The sequence below is a fragment of the Myotis myotis genome, unplaced genomic scaffold (assembly GCF_014108235.1).
Source record: "Myotis myotis isolate mMyoMyo1 unplaced genomic scaffold, mMyoMyo1.p scaffold_m19_p_2, whole genome shotgun sequence".
Lineage (NCBI taxonomy): Eukaryota > Metazoa > Chordata > Mammalia > Chiroptera > Vespertilionidae > Myotis > Myotis myotis.
In genome coordinates, this window is record NW_023416324.1 from 36,456,789 (window position 1) to 36,484,449 (window position 27,661).

At 39.2% G+C, this 27,661-nt stretch overlaps 2 protein-coding genes across 8 annotated transcripts in view; one reads left to right on the forward strand and one right to left on the reverse strand.

The window, feature by feature from the left end:
* Window positions 1-27,048, reverse strand: TMEM59 (transmembrane protein 59). 3 transcript variants are annotated; one of them, XM_036351715.1, is made up of 8 exons: window positions 26,806-27,048; window positions 21,477-21,582; window positions 19,100-19,194; window positions 17,190-17,342; window positions 15,178-15,259; window positions 14,257-14,338; window positions 8,217-8,325; window positions 1-626 (listed from the first exon to the last, which is right to left on the reverse strand). In XM_036351715.1, exons 1-8 carry the CDS (start codon window positions 26,992-26,994, stop codon window positions 471-473), a joined length of 972 nt encoding a protein of 323 aa, XP_036207608.1. In that variant the 5' UTR covers window positions 26,995-27,048; the 3' UTR covers window positions 1-470. The 3 variants fall into 3 exon arrangements, with proteins under 3 accessions (XP_036207608.1, XP_036207609.1, XP_036207610.1); XM_036351716.1 differs by lacking the exon at window positions 26,806-27,048 and adding an exon at window positions 22,828-23,016; XM_036351717.1 differs by lacking the exons at window positions 19,100-19,194; window positions 26,806-27,048 and adding an exon at window positions 22,828-23,022.
* A 78-nt stretch (window positions 27,049-27,126) lies between these two features.
* Window positions 27,127-27,661, forward strand: part of TCEANC2 (transcription elongation factor A N-terminal and central domain containing 2) — a 52,979-nt gene continuing 52,444 nt past the window's right edge. For all 5 annotated transcript variants that reach the window (XR_004974292.1, XM_036351720.1, XM_036351722.1 and 2 more), the window contains exon 1: window positions 27,127-27,498. The gene's annotated coding sequence lies outside the window, so the exon portion shown is untranslated. The remainder of the gene's footprint in view (window positions 27,499-27,661) is intronic.

Consider the following 27,661-nt stretch of genomic DNA (forward strand, 5'->3'; position numbering starts at 1 on the left):
TTATTCAAATAAAATTTTAATGATTTCAGTTCAATACAATTGAAAATGTAGTGTAAGGGCATTTCCTGCTAAATTTCAAATTACAGGTTGTGGGCCATTTCTGAGCAGAAGCATCATATCCTACTGAATATTCAATTTAATCACTAAAGTGATTGATGGTATCATGGTGAGAGGTGGGGAAAAACAATGATCAGCTCATAGAATGTGGCTAAATAGGAAAACAAAAACAATGCAAATAATAAAGAAGCTACAGATATTAAAATAATAATACAATCCCAAATATCCATCTCTTAAATTACTAGAAAAAAATTACAGCAAATATAGTCTTCTCAGATTTGGGTAAATTTATTTTCATTTTATAGTGATTTTTAAGCCCTATATCCAATGAAACCAATTTTAAAAGCTCTATGAGAAATGAATATTTAGATAGCTATTACACTTTTCTTAATAAAAAAAAAAAAAGAGAAAGTTTAAATTTCTGAATGAGCAAGATTCACTTTCGTGGGTAGGGGCCCTGCTTCTTCATGATCTTCCATTTGAGATCTAACAACCACAAGAGAAGAAGCTGGATATCTGTTTAGTTTTTGTTCATTCACAAATTCCAAGTCGCCATAGATACTCAGCTTCTGCAAGAGAAAATCAATGCATATTAGAATTTGGATAATTAGAAACTTCACTAAGTAAGTCTTCAATAACAATTTAATCTATGGGTATTTTGTAAAAAAAAAAATAAAATAAAATTCTATAAATGTCCTCAAGAATGAAGAATGCTTTTACTCAAAGTGTTACAGATAGGTGACTCAGCTGCCAGTAATGGCAAAGAAAACTTTTCCACATGTCCCAAGTTAAAATATTTAGAAGCATAACAACAGAGATCAAGAAAAACTGCTCAGGTTTAAATTGAGTTAGTGTGGTCATACCAAGAGCACTTATTTGGGATATTTGACTTTTTAAGTGATCCATTCCTTCAAGATCTTAGTTCTCTGACCACCTTGTCTAATGATTTGGAATAAGTTTCTCTGCTACTAAATGTTTTAACTTAATATATTTGGAAAATATGTGCTATTTTAAAAGGCTGTGAGAACAATGAATTTACATGAAACATTTTAACACTGAAAGGTCTTCACAAACATATCAAAGCTCCTTAAATTATCATATCCAAGAAAATAGTAAAACAACAAAAGAATTAAAGCATAAAATATTCACTGCAAATGTCATAAAACTCACTGGAGTATAACAATTATGTCTAACATCTTTTGAAAGTAAGTCTATTTAGATGTAGGTTATTTCCTAAATGCAGAAAAGCTAAATAAAAAGTATTTACTAAGAAAGAGGATAGATTTGTTGTTAACTCGTACAGCAATACATCTCTGTGTCATGAGTGAAACACTGAAGTGCTGACTTTACTGAGAGGATAAGTGACTGATTATAGAGCAAGAACCACATGAAAATACTTAGTATTGGAAAGGTGCATTTGAATAAAGAGCACTTTTAAGATTTTAAGTATCCATCAATACTGATATGTGCTACAACATGGATGAACCTTGAAAACATCATGCTTGACTATTCTTGGGGGGGAAAGGGGTGTGGGAGATGCCGGAAGAGACTGGACAAAAATCGTGCACCTATGGATGAGGACAGTGGGTGGGGAGTGAGGGCGGAGGGTGGGGCGGGAACTGGGAGGAGGGGAGTTATGGGGGGGAAAAAAGAGGAACAAATGTAATAACCTGAACAATAAAGATTTAATTAAAAAAAAAAAAAAAGAAAACATCATGCTAAGTGAAAGAGGACAACCATCAGAGACCACGTATTGGTTGCCTATGGCTGGGGTGGTGGTGTGGTGGTGGTGGTGCTTGGGAAAAAATGGGGAGTGGCTACGAATGAGTATGAGTTTTCTTTCTGGGGTAATAAAAATATTCAAAAAATAATTGCCATGATGATTGCTTCCTTGTTTCATGTTTCCGATATGGTTTGCTGACTACTGTTCAAGGCAACAAGGACATGACCCAGTACTTTATATTTTTCCATTAAGAGAATACCCTCCAGACAGATTCAGTGGTTGATGGACTGGACATGGATGTGATATTGTGTGGCCTCCTTAAAACCCAGAATTAACATGTGATAATCTGCTCTGGGGCACTGTGAAAGAAAAAGTCTACCTAATAACATTTAAAGACCTTGAAAGAGCAACCAAGAACTGTGAGAATGATTTCAAACATCAACATAAAAGCAAGTAAAGAGATGGAGGTGAGATGGGAGATAGTATAAAGGGAACCACTTAATTCCTCATCCCAGTAAGAAGACATTAGATAATGTCTAAAGCTGGCAAAACAAAACAAAACAAAATAAAACAAAACCAAAAGTTAAAATTTAAAAAATGTTAACTACTTGGAAAAAATTTTAAACTATTGACTATAGCCCAGTTGGTGTGGCTGTGATTGAGTGTTGACCTATGAACCAGGAAATCAAGGTTCAATTCCCAGTCAGGGCACATGCCTAGGTTGCAGGCTCGATCCCCAGTAAGGGATGTGCAGAAAGCAGCCGATCAATGATTCTCTCTCATCTTTGATATTTCTCTCTCCCTCTCCCTTCCTCTCTGAATCAGTAAAAACATATTTTAAAAAAACCTATTGGATGTAGTTTATCTCAGAAGTGAGGAAGAGGAAGATTTAATTTATGTTAATGTATTACTTCTAAAAGTTAAAAATTTTTAATTAAAAAAATATTTTTAATTTAGTAAATATGTATTTGAGCTTTAGGCCTGGCTCTGCCACTAATCAGTTATGTAATCTTTGATAAGTTATTTACTTAAATCTTTTCTAAAACTCAGTTTCTTAACAGAATTTGGATTAAAAAGCTATGGTATTTATATTGTTTTCTGATTGACTCTTTTATGAGACTTAAAGCTTCTAAATGGCAACATTCTTAGTCTTTTTTATTTTTTAAGAGGAAGAAAATAATGTTTATTATAGTTTAAGACATGTTTCACCCTACTTCCTGACCCTTAGAAGCCTTAAACTTTGTTCCTTCTTGATCTTATTCTTCATTGTACCTTTAATCCCTTGAACAGGGTCTGACACATAATAAGTTAGCCATATATATGTGATTCAGTAACATTAATGTTATTAGGAGTTTTCTAATAACTGAATACATGAAATCAGATGATCATGGTTTTGACAAAAAAAAAGGCAGCATACATATAAAGAGATAACAATGAGGCAGCACGTATAGCTGGGGTGGGCAACCTTTTTTCTGCCAAGGGCCATTGGGATATTTATAGCATCATTCCAGGGCCACACAAAATTATCAACTTAAAAAATTCGTCAGCTATATTTCCTCAAACATTTAATTAACTCACCCCTAATGCCTTGGCAGGGCCAGACTAAATGACTTTGCGAAAGCAAATGTTCTCCACCCCTGATGTGTATCAACATCTGTTGCTATAACAACGTTCTGAGGCTGCCTGATCTCTAAAAAGGGATATCCAAAACTGCTAACCCCTGTCCTTATATGTTGTGTGATCTGCCTGACAAGGACCACTATGGAATGACAACTCTTTATTATTTTAAATAGATAACTCAACAAGAGAAAGTGTCATCCCATTAAGTTTCAAAAATGACATCACAAATGTGAAAAAACAGAGGAAAAAATGTGGAGAAAAGAAGATCAAAATCTTTATGCATCAAGTCACTCAAAATGACACTGCTTTAAGATTAACAAAGGAAATGAAATTCTTTGCCAACTCTTTTTGGCCATTACAATCAAATGATATATGATGAATATCTAATTATGTGCAAAGCAGGTTAAAAATAAATTATCTCAGAGCTTTCCTAAATAAGAAAAATAAAGCTGTTCATAAATTTCTAAGACCACATTCCAGATATCTATTACAACCATTTTAAGCTTTGTTTGTAGTGACTGAAAAGAAAGCTTTTTTATTTCACCAGAGGCATGTTGCACGAAATTTGTGCACTAGAAGCAGGGGTGGGGAATGGTTCCTCAGCCCAGCCTGTGCCCTCTCGCAGTCCGGGACCCCTCACGCGCTTGCCAGCCGTGAGCCTGGATTCTGGCTGAGCAACACTCCTGTGGGAGCACACTGACCACCAGGGGGCAGCTCCTGCATTGAGCATCTGCCCCCTGGTGGTCAGTGCATGTCATAGCGACCAGTCGTTCCGCTGTTTGGTTGATTTGCATATTAGCCGTTTATTATATAGGATGTTTAAGCTCCAAGATACTAGGTCTGTACTTAAGAGACACACATTCTCCCAGCAGGCTTATGATTTCCTATAAGCACACAGGATCATATATGTAAATAACATAACACAATCTAAATAATACTGCTCACAGATGAGTTATACTTGTACTTGTACTAGAGGCCTGGTGCCATGCACTCCGAAGGTCCCTGGGCCCAACCTGTGCTCTCTCGCAGTCTGAGAGCCCTCTGGGGATGTCCAACTGCCGGCTATCCTTAGTGCTGCTGCAGAAGCGGGAGAGGCTCCCACAACCACTGTTGCACTCGCCAGCAGTGAGCCCGGCTTCTGGCTGAGAGGCGCTCCTCCTGTGTTGAGCATCTGCCCCTGGTGGTCAGTGCGCCTCATAGTGACTGGTCGTTCTGCTGTTTGGTCAATTTGCATATTAGCCTTTTATTATATAGGATAGTTAAAATGGAGTCTCATGTTACTATGGAGAGGGGTCAGAAACAATTTATGTTCTAATAAAAAAAATCAATGAAAAGGCTTTATAAAGAAAGTAAAGTTTAAAATAGGTAGCTTTTGGCCAAGAAAATCCAAATAACTTTCTAATGCTAAGTTCTCAGTTATTTTTACAGTAAACAAAGAAAACACCAGAGAAGGAATACTTATACTACAATATTTTTAAACAAGAAACAAAACCTTAATATGTATTAAAAATTATTTATACTAAAAATAAATCCATTCTAATGACAACATAACAATAGTTCTGTATGATAGGATGAGTGATTTCTGCTTCTTTATATGTACTTCACAAATTTCTACCCTAAGTATACAGTATTTTTATAATAAAACTAGAGGCCTGGTGCATGAAAATTCATACACTCGGGGGGGGGGGGGGGGAGAATGTCCAGCCTGTGCCCTTTTGCAGACTAGGAGCCCTTGTTGGATGTCCAACTGACAGGCCTAAGTCGCCGTCTGGCCTCCCTCTGCAGGAGGTGACCCGCAGGCCAATCAGGGAATGGCACTAGCCAGTGAGTGGCTGGCCCTGCCCCCCATTGCTGTCTGTTCCGCCATTCAGTCGATTTGCATATTAGACTTTTATTATATAGGATAGGATATATGGTTGAACACAACATCAATACCTAGCCAAAGTGTGGTTTCACATACAAAGTAAAGCCTAAAATGAATGATTCCAAATGGCTGTTTTCCACACATTTTTCTAGAAAATGTATCTTCTTAGAAAAGTCTAGCTCCTTGAGGTTACAGCCATAATTTTAATTGTTAAGTATAGGAAGAAGAGCTCTAGAGAGGAGCAAGAAAGTAACTGCAAGGCAGATATTTGTAGGAAATGTAACAGGTGCCAAGAGAACTCTATATGGGTGTTGATTCTTTAGACTCTATGACAGGGGTCCTCAAACTATGGCCCGCGGGCCACATGCAAATACAAATATTGTATTTGTTCCCGTTTTGTTTTTTTACTTCAAAATAAGATATGTGCAGTGTGCATAGGAATTTGTTCATAGTTTTTTTTAAACTATAGTCTGGCCCTCCAATGGTCTGAGGGACAGTGAACTGGCCCCCTGTTTAAAAAGTTTGAGGACCCCTGCTCTATGATCACAGGAATCTAAGGGGCATACGTGGGAAAAGTGAGTTGTTCCCCAAAGAATTTGAAAATAAGGGGAGAGAATTTCTCACAGAATTAAAGCTATACAATCAAAATAAAATTTATCACAGCAGAGACAACATCTAAAAGGAAAAGATCAAGTCTCTGAAAGGAAATTTCCTCAAATCTATAAGATATAACCAAAACCACAATGAGAGGCATTGATATGTCTAAACACCAGAATAGGAGATGGCTTCCATAGGTAAAGAGGTAAGAGAGGAAAACAATGAAATGTCCATTTAAAACTATTTGGATAGAAAATGTTCAATTTAGTCAGTAGGCCTGGGGACCAGAATCCAGGTTGTGGTGGATTTATCAAGGTAAATTTCACCTGATGCCAGCCATTCAGTCTTTCTTGGCAATAATCAGACCAATCTCTATGTGTATCTTTTTCTTTCTTTTTTTTAACCTAGGGGTAAGGAGAAGGAACTAATGATGTAAAAAGGAAGGAATAAAGGGCTACATGGTGGGTAGGTCAACAAAGACTTATTATTATGGTTTTGTAGCTTTTTTGCCATAGGATTTAGAGTGCATGGGGTAACAGGCAACGAACATCCTATGTAAGATGGGTAATTTCATTTTATCAGAAATAATGAAATGACTAAAATATGGACATCAGCACTAAAAATAACACAAATAATGGAGCAAGAAGATGTCATTAGTATACTCCTATCATAAGCAGATGAGTTTTACAGAAATTTACACAATCTCTAATACTTTAATTCCTGATCCTGTTTAATTTTATCCATTTGGTTTATTCTCCTAATTTAAATTATTTTAATCAAGGTAGTTCCTTACAGTACTTCCCTGATAATTAGCTTATTCTTGTCTGTACCTGGGAAAATTGTCTACCCTCTTCTCTGCTAATTCATATCTACCCATACTTCAAAGTTTAGATCAAGATCCACATTATGCCGAAACCGGTTTGGCTCAGTGGATAGAGCGTCGGCCTGCGGACTGAGGGGTCCCAGGTTCGATTCCGGTCAAGGGCATGTACCTGGGTTGCGGGCATATCCCCAGTAGGAGATGTGCAGGAGGCAGCTGATCGATGTTTCTCTCTCATCGATGTTTCTAACTCTCTATCTCTCTCCCTTCCTCTCTGTAAAAAATCAATAAAATATATTTAAAAAAAAAAAAAAAAAAAAAAAAAAGGATCCACATTATCTAAAAGCCTTATCTGACAATCCAGCACATGGTGTCTGCTTTCCTTAACACTTTAAACATTTATTATTTGTACCACTTAAAATCCTTATCAGCCATAGGAAAGATGGTAACAGGAAAAACACAGGAGTTGTGAATCAAAAGATAAGAGCTAATTCCAGCCTCAATACTTTCACTGCTGTGCAATCCCAGGAAGGTTAACTGGCTTTGTAAGCCTGCTAAGCCATCTATAAAGTAGATAATAGAACATACTATAGAGTACTGCTGGATATGTAAGATATATGAAAATACTTTATAAAATTTACAGAACGATATGTGTTAGTTATCAACATTATCCTGTTCCAATTTCTAGCTGCTTGTATCACATATCTTAAAAATATAAAACATAAATCATAGTTATTCATGCATAAACCATATATTAAAACGTATCTTTATAGTCTGTTAAGATAAAACTGTTCAAGCAGCATGCTAGGCACATGCCAACTACTTATTAGATTCTATTTTAACTTTCCTCCTTTCTTCTTTTCACTTTTTTTCTATTGCACTTTCGAGGCACAAGAGAACTAAAGTTTATTTCATTTGGAGTTGAGTTAGCCCATATTTATTATATAAATAATTCTGTCCTTCAAAGCTAAATTGAATAATCAAATTATAGACTTTTCCAAAATATAACTCCTTTACCTTAAAAGTCAAGTATCTTGGGTCAATTAAATTTTCATTATCAAGGAAGTCATAATAGTTTTCTCTCTCTTTCAGGGTTAGATTCCAGAACAAAAGAACTCAAAATCAAACGCTCTGGCCTTGCTGCTTCTAAAGCAGCAATTACTCTTTAAAATTTGTGGCAATTAGTTTAAAATGCTAAGTGGTTATACAAGACTTCTTTCTTAAATATCACCTTAGAAACTGATGTCAACAGGTTCTGAAAAGTCTCAAAGAACCAGGGAGAGAAACACTTTAAACTAGCCAACATGTATGTAACTACGGTAGTTAGCTTTACAGAAAACTGGAACAGTGATTCTTGTGCTGCAAACCTGTAATTTTCATGTGTGCCAACCCCCAGGTATGTGACTGAAACCACCAAATCTTCTCTCATTCTATTAGTAGAGAGGCCTTGTTTTTTCAGTTTTTAAAAAAATAGGCATTTAAAATGATTAATCATATGGCACAGTCTTCAAATGGTGTATTAGAATTAAATCTACCTCAGAGGGAACATACTGCTCCACAGCTGTAGCAACAGTTGCACAACAAATCCAGAGTAATACCATCACCGAGAGGACAAGAGTTGTGGTTAAAATCCACCCAGAGTTACTGAAAAAAAAGAAAGAAAGAAATATCAACAATTAGTCATGTTAAAATTTCATAATATAAGAAAGAGGAGATTCTTAATAATTAAAGGCAATCAAGGTTAAGTACTTAGTTTAATAATCTAATTAAAGCTTTACGGTTACGACCTTTAAAACTATTTTAAAAAAACATACTCATAGAAGGAACTATTATAATAGATATTAGGGGCCCTGCCTGGTTTGGCTCAGTGGATAGACCGTCGGCCTGGGGAACGAAGGGTCTCTGGTTCAATTCTGGTCAAGGGCACCTACCTGGGTTGCAGGCTCCTCCCCAGACCTGGCTGGGGCTTATGCAGGAGGCAACCAATCCATGTGTTTCTCTCACATTGATATTTCTCTCTGTCTTTCCTTTACTCTTCTACACTCTCTAAAAATCCATGGAAAAATATCCTCAGGTGAGGATTAAAAAATAAATTAAAATTAAATTTTAAAAAAAATTTAAGAAAAAAATAGATATTATAGTATGAAACCCTTCCCTCCATTTCTCAAGTTTCTGTAACATGGCTGCATCACTTTTGCAGCTTAAAAAAAAAAATCAGACATACTGGCTTTTTGTTAAATGTATAAAATTAAAAAATTATTGTCAAGGGTAATTTTAAATTCTAAATGAGATAAGAAAAATGAAAGTGTCCTATAAATTAGACACTGCTATAAAATTTTATATGTATTATTTTGCAAGTTATTATGATGATACTAGCTTTAAGAAAACCCAATTATCTCAGAATTAAGGTATAGAATAGGTAAATTATGAAATTATCATGTTTCATAAAGGGATTCACAACAGGCTTCCAGAAGTTAGCTTCTCTAGAGCATTTCAAATATTTGATCTGCCATAATTTACTTACAATTCAATTTATAACAGTATATCTATTATGAAGTATTCTGCACCCATTACAGCACATCTTAGTAAAGATAAAATTACATCTTTCTTATGATTAAAATATTTTTTAAAAATGTTTTTATTGATTTCAGAGAGAGAAAGGGAGAATGAGAGAGAGATAGAAACATTGATTGGCTGCCTCCTGCATGCCCACTACTGGGGATCAAGCCTGAAACCCAGGCAAGTGTCCTGTTTGGAAATCGAACCATGACCTCCTGGTTCATGGGATGACCCTGGTTCATGGGACAAAGTTCAACCAACTGAGCCATGCCGACTGAGCTGATGAAAATATCTTTTTAAAAAAATAGTATTTTTTTACTGATTTTAGAGAGGAAGGGAGAGGGAGAGATAGAAACATTAATGATGAGAGAGAATCATCAATCGGCTGCTTCCTGCACACCCCCTACTGGGGATCAAGCCCGAAACCTGGGCATGTGCCCTTGACCAGAATCAAACCCAGGACCCTTCAGTCCACAGACCAATGCTCTATTTACTGAGCCAAACTAGCTAGGGCTGATTAAAATATCTTTTAAAAAAATATATATTTTTATTGATTTCAGAGAGGAAGGGAGAGATAGAAACCTCAATGATCAGAGAGAACAATCTATTCACTGCCTCCTGCACACCTCCTACTGGGGATCGAGCCCACAACCTGGGCATGTGCCCTTGACCAGAATCAAACCCAATTTCCATTCTGGAGGCTAAGGGCAACTTCATATCAATCAAGTGATATAATAAAAAGAAGCTCTGGCATAAGGGTCAGAAGACCAGATTCCACTGACTGGCTAGGTGATCCTATATGCAATCATGGAAAAATCATGATCTTTTAAAGAGCAAACAGCTATGATAGAATAGAATGAGTAGAAGATATAGAATTTGAAAACCTAGATTTGAATTTTAATATAATAGATATATAACCGTGGGGTAGCTGACTCACCTCTCTGATTTACCTACTTATCACAGGGTACACTGTTCTAAGAGTCAAATGAGATCACTGAGGGGGGAAAAGCTTTTAAAAAATAATTCTTTTTATTAAAATGTAGAATACTATCATATTTAGCTTTCATAAAACTATCAAATTGCAACAAAAATCCTAAATACTCGAGAGAGAAAAACTGTCCTTTTTAAAGCAAGGTCAAAAGCAGGTTTAGAAATGAAAGGAAGGGAAATTTTCAAGTTAAACCCTTATTTTCTCACCCAGTCTTTAAAGACTTTTGTTCAGTAAAAGGTATTAATTTTTAGATTCCAATATAACAGGAGAAACCAAGATGGCGGCATAGGTAAACACCTGAAATTGCTGCCTCGCACAACCACTTCAAAAATACAACTAAAAGACAAAACGGACATCATCCAGAACCACAGGAAGGCTGGCTAAGTGGAAATTCTACAACTAGAAGGAAAGAGAAAAGCACTGAGACTCAGAGGAGGTGCAGAAGTAAAGTGCAGAGGTACGGAGACACATGCCGAAAGGGATGGCAACTGAGGACGTGGTGCACGTGGGAAGGGCTGGCAGCTGAGGACACGCGCACTTGGAGAGGGCTGGCAGCTGAGGAAGCGGAGCACGTGGAGAGGGCTGGCAGCTGAGGACACGGTTGTCTTTTTCAATCGGGAGGGAGTCTCAAGCTCCCGACTGCTCTGAACTACAGTTCCGGGTGAGTCTCTGGGGACCCAGACTCATACAGGAGAAACTGGACTGTCTGGCATCGGGCAGAACTCGAGGGCGGCTTTCTCTCAGAGGTGCTTGCAGCGAATACTGGGACACTGAGACGCGGGGCCTCTAGGGTAGGACTGGGGAGCAGCCATAGCTGCTTGCTCCACCCTGTTGATCCCCTGAGACCCCACACCACCCAAGCTGTGCACAGAGGCTTTTGCATATGAAAGGCCTGGCCCTTTGCAATCTGACAATTACCTAACAAACTGCAGCTGAATCAGAGAGACCCAGAACTTCCAAAAGAAGGTCCAAGGCCCCACAGCAGCTTGCATTGCTTCACAGCTGGGCCTCATCTGGGCACCTCCAAACCCCAAACAAAGAAGAGGAATCTCTCCATAGCTCCTGCTGGGTAGCCTCAGGCAGAGGCTAAATTAGCACCTCCTTAGAGATCCAAGAGCCAGTGTATCCAGTGGTCAGAGTGGGACCATCCAGATTACAACTCCTCAGATCCATAAGGGACACACTCAGGGGGCAGACTCAGTGAGCACCAAAGCCCCACTGATGGAAGTCTTGCCCCAGAAAGGTGTCTCCAGCTCAGAAGTTCTCCCACTACAGACACAGCTGATTCTCACAGCCAAATGGCCTGAAGGTCAATTCCTCCCAGTGATCCTACAACAATCAAGGCTTAACTACAACAAGACTGTGCACAAAGCCCACAAAGGGGTGCACCAAGAGTGTCCACCTCAGGTAATTGGGAGGCTGAGCCACAGGGCCCTATAGGACACCTAACACAGAAAGCCACTCTATCAACACAGGGAAGCATAAAAAATGCAGAGACAAAGAAACAAGTCACAAATGACAGAAATGGAGGAAAGCAAATTACTGGATATAGAGTTCAAAACCACACTTTTAAGGGTTTTCAAGAATTTTCTAGAAACCGCCGAAAAATTTAGTGAGACCCTCAAGAAATCTAGTGAGACCGCCGATAAATTTAGTGAGACCCTCAAGAAATCTAGTGAGACCCTTGAGGTTATGAACAAGGACCAACTAGAAATTAAGCATACACTGACTGAAATAAAGGATATTATGCAGAGTTCCAACAGCAGATTAGAGGATCGCAAGAATCAAGTCAAAGATTTGAAATACGAAGAAGCAAAAATCACCCAACCGGAAAAACAAAAAGAAAAAAGAATCCAAAAATATGAAGATAATGTAAGGAGCCTCTGGAACAACTTCATGCGTACCAACATCCGAATTATGGGGGTGCCAGAAGAAGAGAGAGAGCAAGATATTGAAAACCTATTTGAAGAAATAATGACAGAAAACTTCCCTTACCTGGTGAAAGAAATAGACTTACAAGTCCAGGAAGTGCAGAGAACCCCAAACAAAAGGAATCCAAAGAGGACCACACCAAGACACATCATAATTAAAATGCCAAGAGCAAAAGACAAAGAGAGAATCTTAAAAGCAGCAAGAGAAAGAAAGTTAGTTACCTACAAGGGAGTACCCATACGACTGTCAGCTGATTTCTCAACAGAAACTATGCAGGTCAGAAGGGAGTGGCAAGAAATATTCAAAGTGATGAATAGCAAGAACCTACAACCAAGATTACTTTATCCAGCAAAGCTATCATTCAGAATTGAAGGTCAGATAAAGAGCTTCACAGATAAGAAAAAGCTAAAGGAGTTCATCACCACCAAACCAGTATTATATGAAATGCTGAAAGGTATCCTTTAAGAGGAAGAAGAAAAAGGTAAAGATACAAATTATGAACAACAAATACACATCTATCAACAAGTGAATCTAAAAATCAAGTGAATAACTAATCTGATGAACAGAATAAACCAGTGAATATAACAGAATCAGGGGCATAGAAAGGGAGTGGACTGACTATTCTCGGGGGGAAGAGGGGTGTGGGGAGTGTGGGAAGAGACTGGACAAAAATTGTACACCTATGGATGAGAATAGTGGGTGGCGGGGGTAAGGGCAGAGGGTGGGGTGGGAACCGGGTGGAGGGGAGCTATGGGGGGAAAAAAGAGGAACAACTGTAATAATCTGAACAATAAAGATTTAATTAAAAAAAAAATTTAGATTCCAATATGACCCTACTCTCATCTGATAAAACCTACCAAGAAACTATTTCTATAACAAGAAATTACAGGAAGCATGCAGTTTGGACTACTGCAGTGTCACACCTGAGACAGAACATAGCGTGAGACTGTGAGGGCAACCACTTCTATACTGTTCTACTCGGGCTTGGCGTGGTATTTGACACATAGTAAATAGTTACCAATAAGTGTTAAGCCCACTTTCTTTCTCCTCTTCTTTTATTGGTGGGAGAAATTTGGGGGGAGGGCTCATATCATAACTCCTTGCAGGAGTGCAAGCATACATAATTTGATAAAACCCTCTTTATCCTCAGAAGGCTTGATATTCCTTCCTAGAACATAACATACCCATTCCCCCAACTGCCCACTTTTCCTTGCCTTGGCATAGAGTTGATATTCCTCCTTAGCATAGAACATGAAGCCTTCATTAGTCTATAGCCTTACCTACCCTCCCCAGCTTTATATGTAGTCTTGCAGCTAAAAACAAAAATCTGATCCCCAAAACATTAACATATACTTAAGAAGCACATTTCTTAACATAAATCAGGGAATCCTAACAAGAAAGTTTTTATACTGTGAAAAAAACTACTTGCTTGGGTTTAAACTAGTATGATATCACCTTTCATTTATTGTTAAATCCTTAGAATATGTTTATTGATATTAGAGAAAGGAAGGGTGGGAGGGAGGGGGAGAAAAAGAGAGAGAGAAACATTGTTCATTTACCTCCTGCATGTGCCCCGACCGGGAATCAAACCTGTGAACCTCTGGTGCATGGGACAATGCTCCAACCAACTGAGTCACACTGGCCAGGGCTGCATATTACTTTTTTCTTTTTTTTCATTTTTGTTTTATTGCTTAAAGTATTACAAAGAGTATTACATATGTCTCCTTTTTTTTATTTTACCCCCTTTGACCTTCCCCCGGCCTCCCCTAACCCCCAGTGTCTTGTGTCCATTGGTTATGCTTATATGCACGCATACAAGTCCTTCGGTTGATCTCTTATCCCCCGCCTCCACGCCCCCCAACCCTCCCCAGCCTTCCTGCTGTAGTTTGGCAGTCTGTTGGATGCTGTTCTGCATATTACTTTTTAAGAAATTAAAATATCCAAAAGTAGACATTTGGTAGGGAGAAGGTAAATTTTTTTTTTTTTTTACTTTTGAGCAACTAATAAAATTTTAAAATAATAAAAAGGACTATATCTTTCTGATATAAGCCAGACTGTATTTCCTATACCCATTAATAAAGAGGAATACATACAGAGAGAGGCATCTTAAAAAGCCATCACTTTCTCCATCTTCAAGAAAGTTCCTGTGTGCTTGTGAACTTCTCATTTGTAGATCTGGTGAAATAACAAGGCACATGTTTGATCTCTTATACTCAAAAGATAGTCCCAAATGACTACTTCTAGATCTATACATTAAATAATGAATGAAAGTTCCTATGGTACATCAAAAACTAAATAGATATTCTACTACATTAAGGATTTCCTATTTTATTTCCAAATTCTCATTGACATTGAAGCTTTCAATTTAATTACATGTGGGCTTAAATAATGGAATCTGGTTTATTCTAATGTAAAGTTAAAGATGGCCTTATGTACAGTCATTATCCACCCAGCAAAATCATTAGAAAGTTAATTAAATCAGTATCTAAAGTAAGGTAGAAGATAGTACATTTTAAAAGGTAAACTCAGCTTTAGCTTGATCGTTTTATATCCCCATGGGTTAAAATTCACTTCTAGTATGGAAATCAAAATAGAATAGGAGCTCATACTTTTAGGGTAGTTTCACTATTTGGTTAGTTTATTGGGATGTATCAGAATATTTCATTGGTTTATACTCACAACATCCTTCAAAGCAAACTAAATGGTTTTAAAATACTGGTTCTCAAAGTGTGGTCCCCAGACCAGCAGCATCAACAAAATCTGGCAACTTGTTAGAAATGCAAATTCTCAGGTCCTTTCCCAGATCTAGAAAATTGGAAACTTTGGAGGTGGGACTCAGAAATCTGTTTTAACAAGCTATCCAGATCCTAATGCACATTAAAATTTGAGAACCACTGTTTTAGAAATTATTTGTTCATATTCTATTAGTGTAAAAACAATCATGCAACCAATTCTACACAACCAGATTTGATTGCTAATGTTTTTTATCCCAAGCTGCGTAAAAGAAAACTTACAGGACATTTTGCTTAGCGATGATTCTTTCAAATTTGTAGGCTCCTGTTCCAACTGTGATGCATACTGGATTTCTGGCTTAGACTAAAATGATAATGAAAGCAATTAAGTCATTTGTACTCTTTAAGCCTTCCTCAGTAGCAAGTTCTGTAACACATCATCTCTATAAACATTCAAATTGAGAAAAAGTAACAAAGTATGGCATAAAAAATAAAGCATATTAACCACAATATACTTTAATTACACTTCCTAAACATCAGATCCAGTGCCTTGCAAACAGACACAGACTTTTGGCATCATCAAATATTGTTTAACTTCCTGACAGCATAAAAAAAAATAAAAAAAGGACAAATTATAGCATACTGCATTAAATATCATACTCTGCAAAAACAACTTCTAATTCTAGTTGATCAAGAATAATTTAGCAGACTGCCAACGTATTTGACTAAACACTTATTATCTCTATTTTTTCTCAACTGAAACATTCCATTCTTCCCTAAGTGTAATTCATAAATTATAGCTAAATACTCCATACTCTACATATAGCACTGACCCTCTGGAGTGGGGGCTTCTTTATCCTAGTTACACTCAAGTTGACACAAAGAGAGAAACAGCTAATCTCACATCTAATCAGGAATGAATGAGGTCTTCACTCTAGGAGTCAATTTATGCTTTACCTTAAGTAGCTTTAAGACACAAAACTTGCCCTAACCGGTTTGGCTCAGTGGATAGAGTGTCAGCCTGCGGACTGAAGGGTCAGAGGTTCGATTCCAGTCAAGGGCATGTACCTTGGTTGCAGGCACATCCCCAGTGAGGGCTGTGCAAGAGGCAGCTGGTTGATGTTTCTCTCTCATCGATGTTTCTAACTCTCTATCCCTCTCCCTTCCTCTCTGTAAAAAATCAATTAAAAAAATATATTTTTAAAAAAGACACAAAACTTATTGAATTTAAAGAGAGAAAATCACATATTAGCTTTACAGTAAGCCACTCACTTAGTAATAATAATTAAAGGTTCCCTTTAATTAATACCTGAGAGAAAGACAGTACTACAACATAATTTGTGGGCTGGTAAATTTAAGAAATTTGCCCTGGCCAGGTGGCTCAGTTGGTAGAGCATCGTCCTGTACACCAAAAGGTTGCGGGTTTGATCCCCAGTTGGGGCACATACCGGAGGCTACTGATCGATGTTTCTCTCTCACATTGATGTTTCTTTCTCTCTAATAATAAAAAAAAAAATCAATACAAACATCTCCTCGGGTAAGGATTAAATAAAAAAAAAATTAAGGAATTTAACTATAGAATTAAAAAGAAGACAATGTTGTAGGGTGGTATATGAGCCTATGAGTTAAAGTGACCTGAGTCTAAAGCCTATTTTTGTTACTGACAGGGTGACCTTAAACAAGTTAGACTCAGTTTCCTCATCAATAAAATAGGGATAATACAACCTCATGAAGTTGTCTGAAGATAAAATACATAAGTCCCTAGTACATAAGAACTTAAAAAAAGACTACTATTATTATCACATCACATGGTAAATAATGAAGTAGGAGAAAAGTTACTTCTCTAGGAGGCAATATGCTTCTTCAATAAGTTCTCTTGTAAGAGTTATGAGGAAAAGCACTAAAAACAACTAAAAATTACATCATATTGCTTTTCTCCAATATAAATACAGGATATAAATACATACCACTATTTATATTCTAAGTATTTTAATTATTCCTATTTCCCATATCTAGAGGTTTCATTTTATCAATTTAACCACTATAAAATTTAGGAGATTCAGAGTGCTTGTTAGATAAGGATTGAGGGCTTCAGATAGGCTTCCAATAGGCAGAGGGGAGGGTAAGTCACATTGTGTCATGATGCCCAATGTTTTCATTAGGCCAAATAATTATTATTTGATGATAAATATTTTTAAGTGGCATGGCTCTATGCCAAGACATTAATTTGAGACATATACATTTACTGTTGCTGGTATTTACTAGTAGATGAATATATGAAGAACAGTTGTCACCTGGAATATAACTAATTTTCCATCATCAGCTTGAAGATAAAAAGTCCATGAAGAGGTTATGAAGCTCTGTGCAGAGTCCATCATGCCACTCCAGAATGACCGTACCAGAGTTAGAGGGAAGAGTAGATGCATTTTTGGCATCAGAGACATGAGCTTTAAAAAAAAAAATGTCATAATAAATACATTATATATATATATATTCAAGAGAGCAACATAATCAAATCCTTATTAGGACAGGGTATAAAGCATTAAGTGAATCTACTATAATTAGAACTCAAGCAAACTCTTAGTTATCTATGCAAATTGACTATGGTAAAGCTGAAAAATCCCTTTAATTTCTACTAAACACATTTGTAAGCTACCTGTCACCTGTATCAGAATAAAAGGCTTTTGAATCAGATAAAAAAATATGAAGACTCTTACTCTGGTTGGTTTTCTTAGTGGTTTGAGCCCCAGCCCTTGGACCGAAGGGTCGTGGGTTCGATTCCCAGTCAAGGGCACATACCTCGGATGCAGGTTTGATCCCTGGTCCCAGTTGGGGCTCATGTGGGAGGCAACCAATCAATGTGTCTGTCTCATATCAATGTTTCTCTCTCTCTCTCTCTCTCCCCTCTCCTCCCTCCCTTCCACTCTGTCTGAAAATCAACGGAAAAAATATCCTTGGGTGAGAATTAAAAAAACAACAACAAATATGGATAATCTTAAGATTTGATTAAATAAGGCCTAACAAGGCTCAAGAAATAGAAGGGAAAGGGATAAGTTATTCTTTAATGCTTTCAAATAAAATAAATCATGCCATAATGAACATCAATGAAAAAGAAGGAAAAAAGTCAAAAGAATATATGCATACAATGTGAGACATCTGATAACATGGCAGGGTGAGAGAGTATTTATGGGCTGAATACATATATAGTAAGCTACTGATAGGAATTAACACTAATTGACACAATCTCCCCTCCAGTTCTGATTCATAAATGTGCAAAACATGCAATATCATTGTTATATGATAGATTAGAAACAACCTACATTTCCAAAAATAAGGGAATGCTTATTAAATAAATGATATGTTCATACAAAGGAATATGTAGTGAAAAGAGTAGACATTCACTATGTACACTTTAATTTTTAAAAAAGAATGCATGTATATACATAAAATATATCTGTACTGGTAACTCTGGCTACTTTAATGGAGAAAAATATAGGGATAGGAGACTTTTCACTATTTACTCTTTTTACCTTTTGAGTTTTGTATCATATGGCTGTATTTTCTATGCAAAAGTTAATAAAATTTAGAAAATTACCCCAGTATATATGGAGTATAGAGTATGAGGAGTGGGAGATTATAACAGATGACATAGGAGAGGTAATCAGGAGCCATGTTGTGATAAGTGGTTTGGACTTAAACCTGTATATAATGGGGAGCAACTGAAATATATAAGACAGGAGTATGACATGATGAAATTTCCATTCAGAAAGTAAATATCTGGACACAGACTAAAAGATAAACTAGAGGGGGTTAAAGTGGGAAAATAGTTTGGAAGTTAATTTAATTTAGTAATGTAGATGAGAAATGATGATGGTCTGAGTTAAGGTAATTGCAGTTGGGATGAAAAAAAGACACTGAACTATCAATTTCCCTCAGCCTCAGTTTTTTCATATGTAAAAGGGGGATAAAATCTTCACTAGACAACGAGAAAAAACAAAGTGAGATTATGTATGTGAACATATCTTTTAACAGTAAAGCATCATAGAAAAATGTAATTGATTTGCATATGTGCAAATATATAACTTGTTTGCTGAAAACTAATTTAAAATATAACACTAAAATAGGATCAAGTGGGTGATAAATATTTCAATACAAGTAAGTGCAATACAAGCAGGCAATTTTGAAAGGCAGTTTTGTCTCATACTTGTTCTTGTCTCAATTCAGCAAATGGCAGCTGATTCTGGCAACCAAGATGGCAAGCATATTGCTCATCAGATTGGGAATATGCTTCTGTACATGCTGTAAGAGAAAAACAATAAAATTACAAGAAAGAGACAGAAAGAGAGAAAGTAAAGGAATTTGGCATTTTTATGAAGAAATTTATTACACTAAAACTAAAGGCCTGGTGCACGAAATTCGTGCACTGGGGGGTGGGGGGGGGTGGGGGGGCTCAGCCCCGTCTGCACCCTCTCACAGTTCGGGATCCCTCAATACTTACCACCCACCTGCTCGCTGCTCCTTAGCGCTACCGCGGAGGCGGGAGAGGCTCCCACCACTACCCTGCGCTCGCCAGCCATGCGCCCAGCTTCTGGCTGAGCGGTGTTCCCCATGGGAGCACACTGACCACCAGGGGGCAGCTCCTGCATTGAGCGTCTGCCCCCTGGTGGTCAGTGCACATCACAGCAACCGGCCGTTCTGGTCATTCCGTCATAACAGTCACTTAGGCTTTTATTATATAGACTAGGGGCTCGGTGCACGAAATTCGTGCACTCAGGGGGGGTCCCTCAGCCCGGCCTGCACCCTCTCTCAGTCAGGGAGCCCTCAAGGGATATCTGACTGATGGCTTAGGGCCTAAGCTATCAGTAGGACATCCTTAGTGCTGCCACGGAAGCAGGAGAGGCTCCTGTTACTGCCACTGCATTCGCCAGCTGTGAGCCTGGCTTCTGGCTGAGCGGCACTCCCCCTATGGGAGCGCACTGACCACCAGGGTGCAGCTCCTGCATTGAGCATCTGCCTCCTGGTGGTCAGTGTACATCATAGCGACTGGTGGTTTCACCAGTTGGTTGATTTGCATATTAGCCTTTTATTATATAGGATAACATTTCATCAATATGCATTTCCAAATTTGGTAATAGTAGCAAATGTATCCTTTCCCATATAATAAAAGCGTAGTATGCAAGTTGTCCCCTCAACTGGGAGGTCATCCAGGAGTTTGACCAGGGGGCAGGGCCGGCCAGGGGAAGGGAGGGAGGGCCCGGCCGGCAGCCAGCAGCCACTAGGGACCCTACCAGTGCACGAATTTCCTGCACTGGGCCTCTAGTTATTTTAATAAAACCTCTATCTTTTATCACCCACAAGTCAAATATTTCAGGTATAAATCTATTAATTACACACTCAAGCTCCTATATGATGATATTTATAAGAGGGGAGCTTCTTGCTAAGGTTTACACAGTGGAAAAACATTGAACAGACAACCTCATTGAACAGCCTCAAGTTTTGGCTCTATCATTTGTTGGTTGTTTATGTGACTAGGGCTAACTGTTTAACCTCTCTGACTATTGAATTCCATAAGTCTAAAATGGAAATACAACCACCTTGGCAAGGAAAAAATAGAAGAATTAGTTTAACACCCTAAATTCTAAGAAAATGGAACTTAGAAAATGTTCTACAGCAGGATTCTAAATTTAAATGGGTCTCTACCAGATAAACTCTCTTCTTTTACCAGAGACAAATCTTTCTTATGATAGAACACTTCACCATTATAACAATCTTATTTTTCTTTCCAACCTGGTCACGTATTTGTAATATACTTCTCCAAGATGCTAGATAATAAACTGAACAGCATTATGCCACATAAAGATGGCCAGTTTAGGAGTCTGAGCCATAAAAAATAAGGTTATGATATCACAGAGGCTGGATGTTAGTCATGGCATAGTGGTAAGGAGTAAGACACCTCCTGCTACAATGAATAAACAGTGTAATGTAATGAAAAGAGAAAATTCCATTATAGTTCTTTAAAAAGTTAAATGTCAATTTTATCTTTATTATAGGTTTTTTGTGTGTTTTTTTTAATTAAACACCTCTTTCAGCAAAAATAAGAACAGTGGTTTAAGAGATGACAAAGACTCTAGTTACCTCTTTTATTGGCATGGCCCACAAAAGAATACACTATTAAATACCGAGTCAAAGGCCTGATTCAGTAAAAACAAAACTTGGAGCTAAGCTAACTAGCCAATGGTTGAAAGGTTTAGGAAAATTATACTATCTCTTGAAAAGGTAGTGATGAATTATGGGAAGGCTAATTACTACTGCATTTGTCTAAACCAAATACTTGTTTAAACAAAGGTGTCCTATCCACAGTACAAAATAAACGCTATCTCAACAAAAGATGAAATTTAAAGACCATAAAATTTCTAGCAGCAGCTACTAAAACTCTAACTTCATAACAATTAAAATATGCTGGATGACTAGTTTAAACATTATGCTTCTCATTTTCTGAGGAAAATACATTAAAAGTATAACACAGCTCAGAGAAAACATCAATGCTATAGACTGCTGATGTCATTAGCATAGCATCTTACCAGATTCGCATTCCAATTTGGTCCGATTTAAATCAATTCCATCATCCACAAACTGACAAATTGAAAACAGCCTGCAACCTCTCTGACATGCGTACAACTCCTCTTCCTAGGGAATTCAAGAACAGGGAGGATTACAAAAAAAAATGTATTTCCCTCAGGGAAAAAAGGTCAGAAGAAAGCAAAGTTAGTAGGTTTATTATAAACTGCCCAATAAAAAAATGTTATAACTGAAAGAAAAACGACAGGAGCCAGGTAATGCTCAAGACCTTTCCCATATAAAGAAGTTTTAGTTTCTTGTTTATGAAGTGATATCAAAGAAAGAAGTCTAGTGAGTAAAATCACTCTTTTCCTATTCTTTTGTAGGGGGTGGGGGGATTGAAAATAAAAATAACAACGACATAATCAGAACTTTAACAAAGATAGAAATGAGTAACCAAGTACCTTAGGACAAATAGCATACTTCTGCCCATAAATATTTATACAAATCATTAAGCTTATCAGGAAAAGTATCATGATTAGCTTCACAGGGCCAATAGTGCTATAAAGGCCCCCACAAAGTGAGGTGTACATCTATACAAATACTTACATAAAAGGATTTTTAAAACTTGGCTTATTTACTAAAAATACAAACAAGAACAATAGTACGTTATATGGGAAAGGCCAATGGAATTAGCCAGACCTGGATTGAAACCTTTTAGGTGAGTGACCCAGCACAAGTTACTTTACCTATCTAAAACTCAGTTTTTTTCATCATAAAAGGAGATAATAGCTATAAATTATCTCCAATCCCTTCAGTACTGCTGGAAATAGCTATTCCTAGCACAGTGCCTGGGACATACAAGGTACTCAATAAATGGTAGTGTTAATCATAATAATAGAGTTTTTAAAGAGAAAACAAGTTATAGACATCATTGTATATGTGTGTGAGCTCAAGGTAGGATATATTTTTCATTACTGGAAAATGTTACCTGCTTAGTTAAGACTAATGGCAATGTTTTCAACAGGCTTTCCGTCAATGACCTACACATAGTATTTGAAACAAACCAGTACATGTGGGGAAGCCCCCTCAACTTACTATGTGATCCACTGTGTACAAACTGCCAGGCACCAAAAAAAGGAAGGAAACAGCATGTGCATATACCACTTTGCAACCAATGGAATACAAATAGTATTTCTTCCCAGCAGAGGATTAGTATAATCTATGTGGCAGCAGCAATCCATTAGGGAGAGATGGCTGCAGTCTAATATTAAGCAAGCTTTGAAGGCAGCACATTTCTGGACCTCAGTTCTAGTTGCACTTATTGTTAAAATGAAACTGAAAGAATTTTAGAAAATAAAATAAATTTCATACCTGAGTAGCTTTTGCAGATTTTGTACAACAATGAAAGAACTTTCATGTCTTTGGAGTACCACACATTTCCTTAAATTGCACAGAGGAAGCATGAGCTCATTGTTAAGAGCTTTACTGAATGCCATTTCCTTTTCAGATATGTTTTCTTCTGTTAAACCAACCCAATAAGCCCTCCAGTACCTTTTTTTTTTTTTTTTTAATCCTCACCGGAGGACATGCTTAGGGAAAGGAAGGGGAAGAGAGAGGGAGGGGAAGAGAGAGAGAGAAACATCCATAGGTTACCTTCCATAAGTGCTCCACTGGGGGATTGAAACCTAAATACAGGTATGTGTGACACTCAACCAACTGAGCCACTCTGGCCAGGCTCCAGTACCATTTTCAGAAGAGAGCATGTATAGCATGGTGAAAACAGTCTAGATTTAAAGCTCAGCCCCACCATTTGTATAACCTTGGGCAAGTAACCTAATCTTTCAGCCTCAGTTTCCTTACTTGTAAAACAGGAACAATCTTTCTTCAAGATTATGTCAATCTTGAATATGAGGGTTGTACATTTTATATTCACAATATCATTAATATTGTGCTATACAAATAAATAGACATAACATTAATAATATATTTAATGAGCACCCATAATGTGCCAGGCACTGAACTAACACTTAACATCTGATACAACACTTGGCACAGAGTAGGCACTCAAAAATCATTATGAAGAATCATATCCTTATTCTAAGTACGTGTTTCATGTTCTAGGTAATATTATTACTCTGAGTAAATGATTCATGCCCCCTGTATCCCAAATGACTGGCAAGCGTTTACCAAATACTAGAGGCCTGGTGCACGAATTCATGCATGGGTGGGAGGGGTCCTCAGCCCAGCCTGCACTCTCTCGAAATCCGGGACCCTTCAGGGGATGTCTGACTGCCAGTTTAGGCCTGATCACTCTCGCAATCTGGGACCACTGGCTCCTAACTACTCACCTGCCTGCCTGCTTGTTTGCCCCTAACACTTCTGCCTGCCTGCCTTATCACCCCTAACTGCTCGCCTGCCTGCTTGTTCACCCCTAACCCCTCTGCCTGCCTGCCTCATTGCCCCTAATTGTTCGCCTGCCTGCCTGATCGCCCCTACTGCCTCTGCCTCGGCCCCACTGCCACAGCTTCATCCAGAAGGTTGTTCGGCTGTCTGGTCTAATTAGCATATTATGCTTTTATTATTATAGATATTTCCTCTGATTTAGAGCATAAGGAAATGGTGCTCCCCATCAAATGGAAAACCACCTAAATAATTACAATGAATTTCAATAATACATTTATAGATTTTATGTGCATTTTCACATCCTGAGCTAAGTAAAGCTAACTAATTATTCTCTTATTATTCAGCACTTAGGCAGTTGCTGAGAATGCCACATATGTTATCTTTAATTCTCACACTAGCTCTGCAGGGTGTGAAGGTTTTTTCTATAGCTGACAAAACAACGTAAGGCGAAGTTATGTGATCAGCAAGGACACACAGATAGTAAAAGTGGAGCTGTGGATGTAACCTGGGTTCGTATGGTTCCAGAGCCCACACTTTGTAAAAAAATATGACCAGGCTGGACCTAGTCAGCTTTGTTATTAATATAAACTTATGTCTCTTGTATTTAGACCCTGGCAAATTATGCAACTGCACTTTTAAGGAAAGTTAAAGGGTAAAATATCTTAATTTAAAAATAATTACTTACAAATAGTTAAGGTATTCTACTTTCTTACAACAAAATACTTCTGGAAATAAGTCATTAAAATAAGATTTCTATCTGCCAGCTACAAATGCCAGACCAAGAGAGGCTATGTGAGCTTGTAAATTCATCTAATTTCTTATATAACACACTGCTTTTTTCTTTTTTTTTAATATATTTTATTGATTTTTTACAGAGAGGAAGGGAGAGGAATAGAGGTTTAGAAGCATCGATGAGAGAGAAATATCGATCAGCTGCCTCCTGCACACTCCCCAGTGGGGATGTGCCCGCAACCAAGGTACATGCCCTTGACCGGAATCGAACCTGGGACCTTTCAGTCCGCAGGCCGACACTCTAACCGCTGAGCCAAACCGGTTTCGGCCACACTGCTTTTTTACCCTGAACTGCAAAGTACAATAATTGGGAGGAGGGCCAACAGAAATCAGTGAAATAAGTAAAGTATTTTTAATAGAACGTTTTGATAAAAGGCAGCACAGTATAGCCGGTTTTAGGGCTAGTTCCCACTACTCCACTAGTTATTGGCTATGTGACCTTGGGCAAGTCACTTAACCTTTCAGAGCCTCAATTTCCTCAATTGTAAAACCCTACTTAGCCATGAGAATTAGGGATAATGGGTAATCTCTCATCAAACCAGCTAACAGAAGGTAGACAGTTAATACACTTTAAGTCCAGTATTTCCAGGGAGCCAGATGATTTAGAGTTCCTGGTGACAACAACTTTAAAGAATAAGTAAAAATAGCTTAGAGATCACACAGTTTTTTAGGAAGTAGTGGATATTATGAAAGTACTTAAAAGTTCCAGAAATGTTTATCCTTTCAATTTACTTAGTTATTCTCCCAGGATTCTGGTTCATACTGCAAATTTGCTAGGAAAATCTCAGAAATAAAAGCCAAAACCAAATAGTTGAATGATACAAAATAAGTCTCCATGCCAAACCAGGTCAGATCAATATTAATGAGTTTCCCCATACAATCCTCTCAGATGAGAGGTCTGTAAGAGAAGAAGGTAATTTAGCGATAGTATACATTCAGTCTGGAAATCAGAATGTCTCACTTCTCTCTCTTGCTATATTAGTCTCTGACTGAAAATTTTAGAATAATACCCTCTCCCATATTTTGTCTTGAAAACGGATAATCCGCAGGCAATGTAAACAGACATATGGGAAGTGCTAGCATTTAGGACTTTCCATTTTCAAAGACCTGAAGACACTCGCCAATAAGGACCATCCTAATGTCACTGGGCCTGTCCTCGTGGTCACTTTGTAGACCGAGAGCGCAAACAAAATGGGCTGGCCACGCCACGCAAACAACATAGAGACGAAGGGAAAACAAGAGAAAGACCAGCCACTGGCAGCAAAAGCTCTTGCAAATAAAGGCAGTGGGGTGGGGAGGGCATATACCCAAATTATATATGGGAAAGGGTGAGGGAGTTCACCCCACAATCTAGAATGTTGAGTAAACAGAGTTCTCAAGAAGCTGAAAAAAACAACTTGAGAAGCAGAAGGGAATTAAGGAAAGACAGCACCTGTGTGTGGGGGGGGGGGGGGGGGGGGGGGGGGGCAGTGAAAGTAGGGTGACCCCTTCCTCCGTGAGAGGCGGTCTCATTTCTTGACTCACTTCACGGAATGGTAAATTCTTTCACTGCAGATGCATCGACCTGCTTCTTCCCTAAGCCATCCCAGGCCTAGCGGCAGAGCCTTGCACACAGTAATTACCACAGGCTTTGGAAAGCCCTGTCCGTGCGTCTCACAACTCCTCGGGCTGCTGAGCACGTTTCATACCATAGTCACCATGTATGGCATAGTGGGACCGTCTGCTCGTCTGACTCCCGGAACAGACGCTTCGCTCCCGGCCCGGGGAGGTGCTCCGTAAACACGGTTCATGAAGGAACCCTTTGTGGGCTGGCGTTTCTGCCCCCGCCCCGGCCGTGCCTTCGGCTCCCTGAAGGTGGGGGTCGGTCTGAACAGGCAGCATCCTCCTCCCGCTTGGAGTGCACTGCTGCCCCGCAAGCTCTTTCTCATCTCCGCATCCCCCGGCCCCCTACAGGGTCGGTGCAGCACAAACTTCCGGCAATTACAGCGGGAGCGGTGCGAGTGGGGTTAGGGAGGAAAACAGGAGCGACACAGGTGGGAGACAGCGGCTGAATGGCGGATTCAACGGCCAGCTCCCCGGAGCCGACAGAGGAGCGCGAGGGCGGAAAGACGAACGGCCAGGGAAGGGTGGTAGCCCGGTTCAGACGGGCCCTACCTTGGGGTAGGTGTGCAAGGGGTAGGTCAACTGACAGGCCCGGTGGCAAGACGCCGTATCCCCCAACACCGAGTCAAACGCTTCGGCCGAGGCGGTCCCCGAGCCTCCGGCCAGGGCAACGGTCAGCAGCAGCAGCGGCGGAAGCCCCAGCTGGGCCCTGACCCGGAGGCTCCCTCTCGGCACCGCCATTTTGTTTCCCTCTGTCAAGGCAGCTCAGCTTGTTGCTGTTTTCTTTTCAGGATTTCCTCCTCCTTCCGGGGCCAGCCCCTTCCCCGCCCCGCCCCCGGCTGCCGCTTCCGCCTCCGCTGTCCCGCTCAGAAGAGGTGGAGCCAACCCTCGCGAGCACTGGAGCGAACCGGCATCCGGGACCCCTTTTTTCCTCTGCGGTGCACGCTGGGGCATGTAGTTCTTCACCGGCGGGAGGCGCCCTGGCGGTTGGGAAAGCTGGTCTCGGAGAACTACAATACCCTGGGGGCGACCTCGCCCGCCCCTTCGCAGTGCATTCTGGGGAGTGTGGTTTGCAGTGTCGCTGAGGCTCTCGGCGGGCGGACGTCTCGCCCGAGAAACTACCAACCTGGAAGGAAGCGGCCGTTTAGTTTCATCAGGCCGAGACTGGGGAAGAAACTGTTTAATGGACTCTTCGCAACCGTAGTTCTCTGGAGGGGCCTCGCTGCTGCCAGGCTGCTTTTCCTGGTGCGTTTCACGTCAGACCCTTTGCGTTGTTAAGTCCCCCTTTCTGGGCTCAGGAGTGCTGAGGGCAGAGGAAGATGGGGTTTATTAATAGCATTTTCGCTCAGGGATCGAGAAGCCCATAGTCGTGGATAGGGAGGGCTCTGGGACCACAAGCAGTTCCCGG

What these genes read in the sequence shown, in the direction of transcription:
- TMEM59 (XM_036351715.1), bottom strand. Translation starts at nt 26,994, where the DNA reads ATGGCGGTGCCGAGAGGGAGCCTCCGGGTCAGGGCCCAGCTGGGGCTT. An exon ending in CAAATTGGAATGCGAATCTG is followed by an intron (nt 19,195 to 21,476) that starts GTAAGATGCTAT and finishes TTTCTCTTACAG; the next exon opens with CATGTACAGAAGCATATTCC. An exon ending in TTTTTAAGATGCCTCTCTCT is followed by an intron (nt 8,326 to 14,256) that starts GTATGTATTCCT and finishes CTTTTTTTTCAG; the next exon opens with TAACTCTGGGTGGATTTTAA.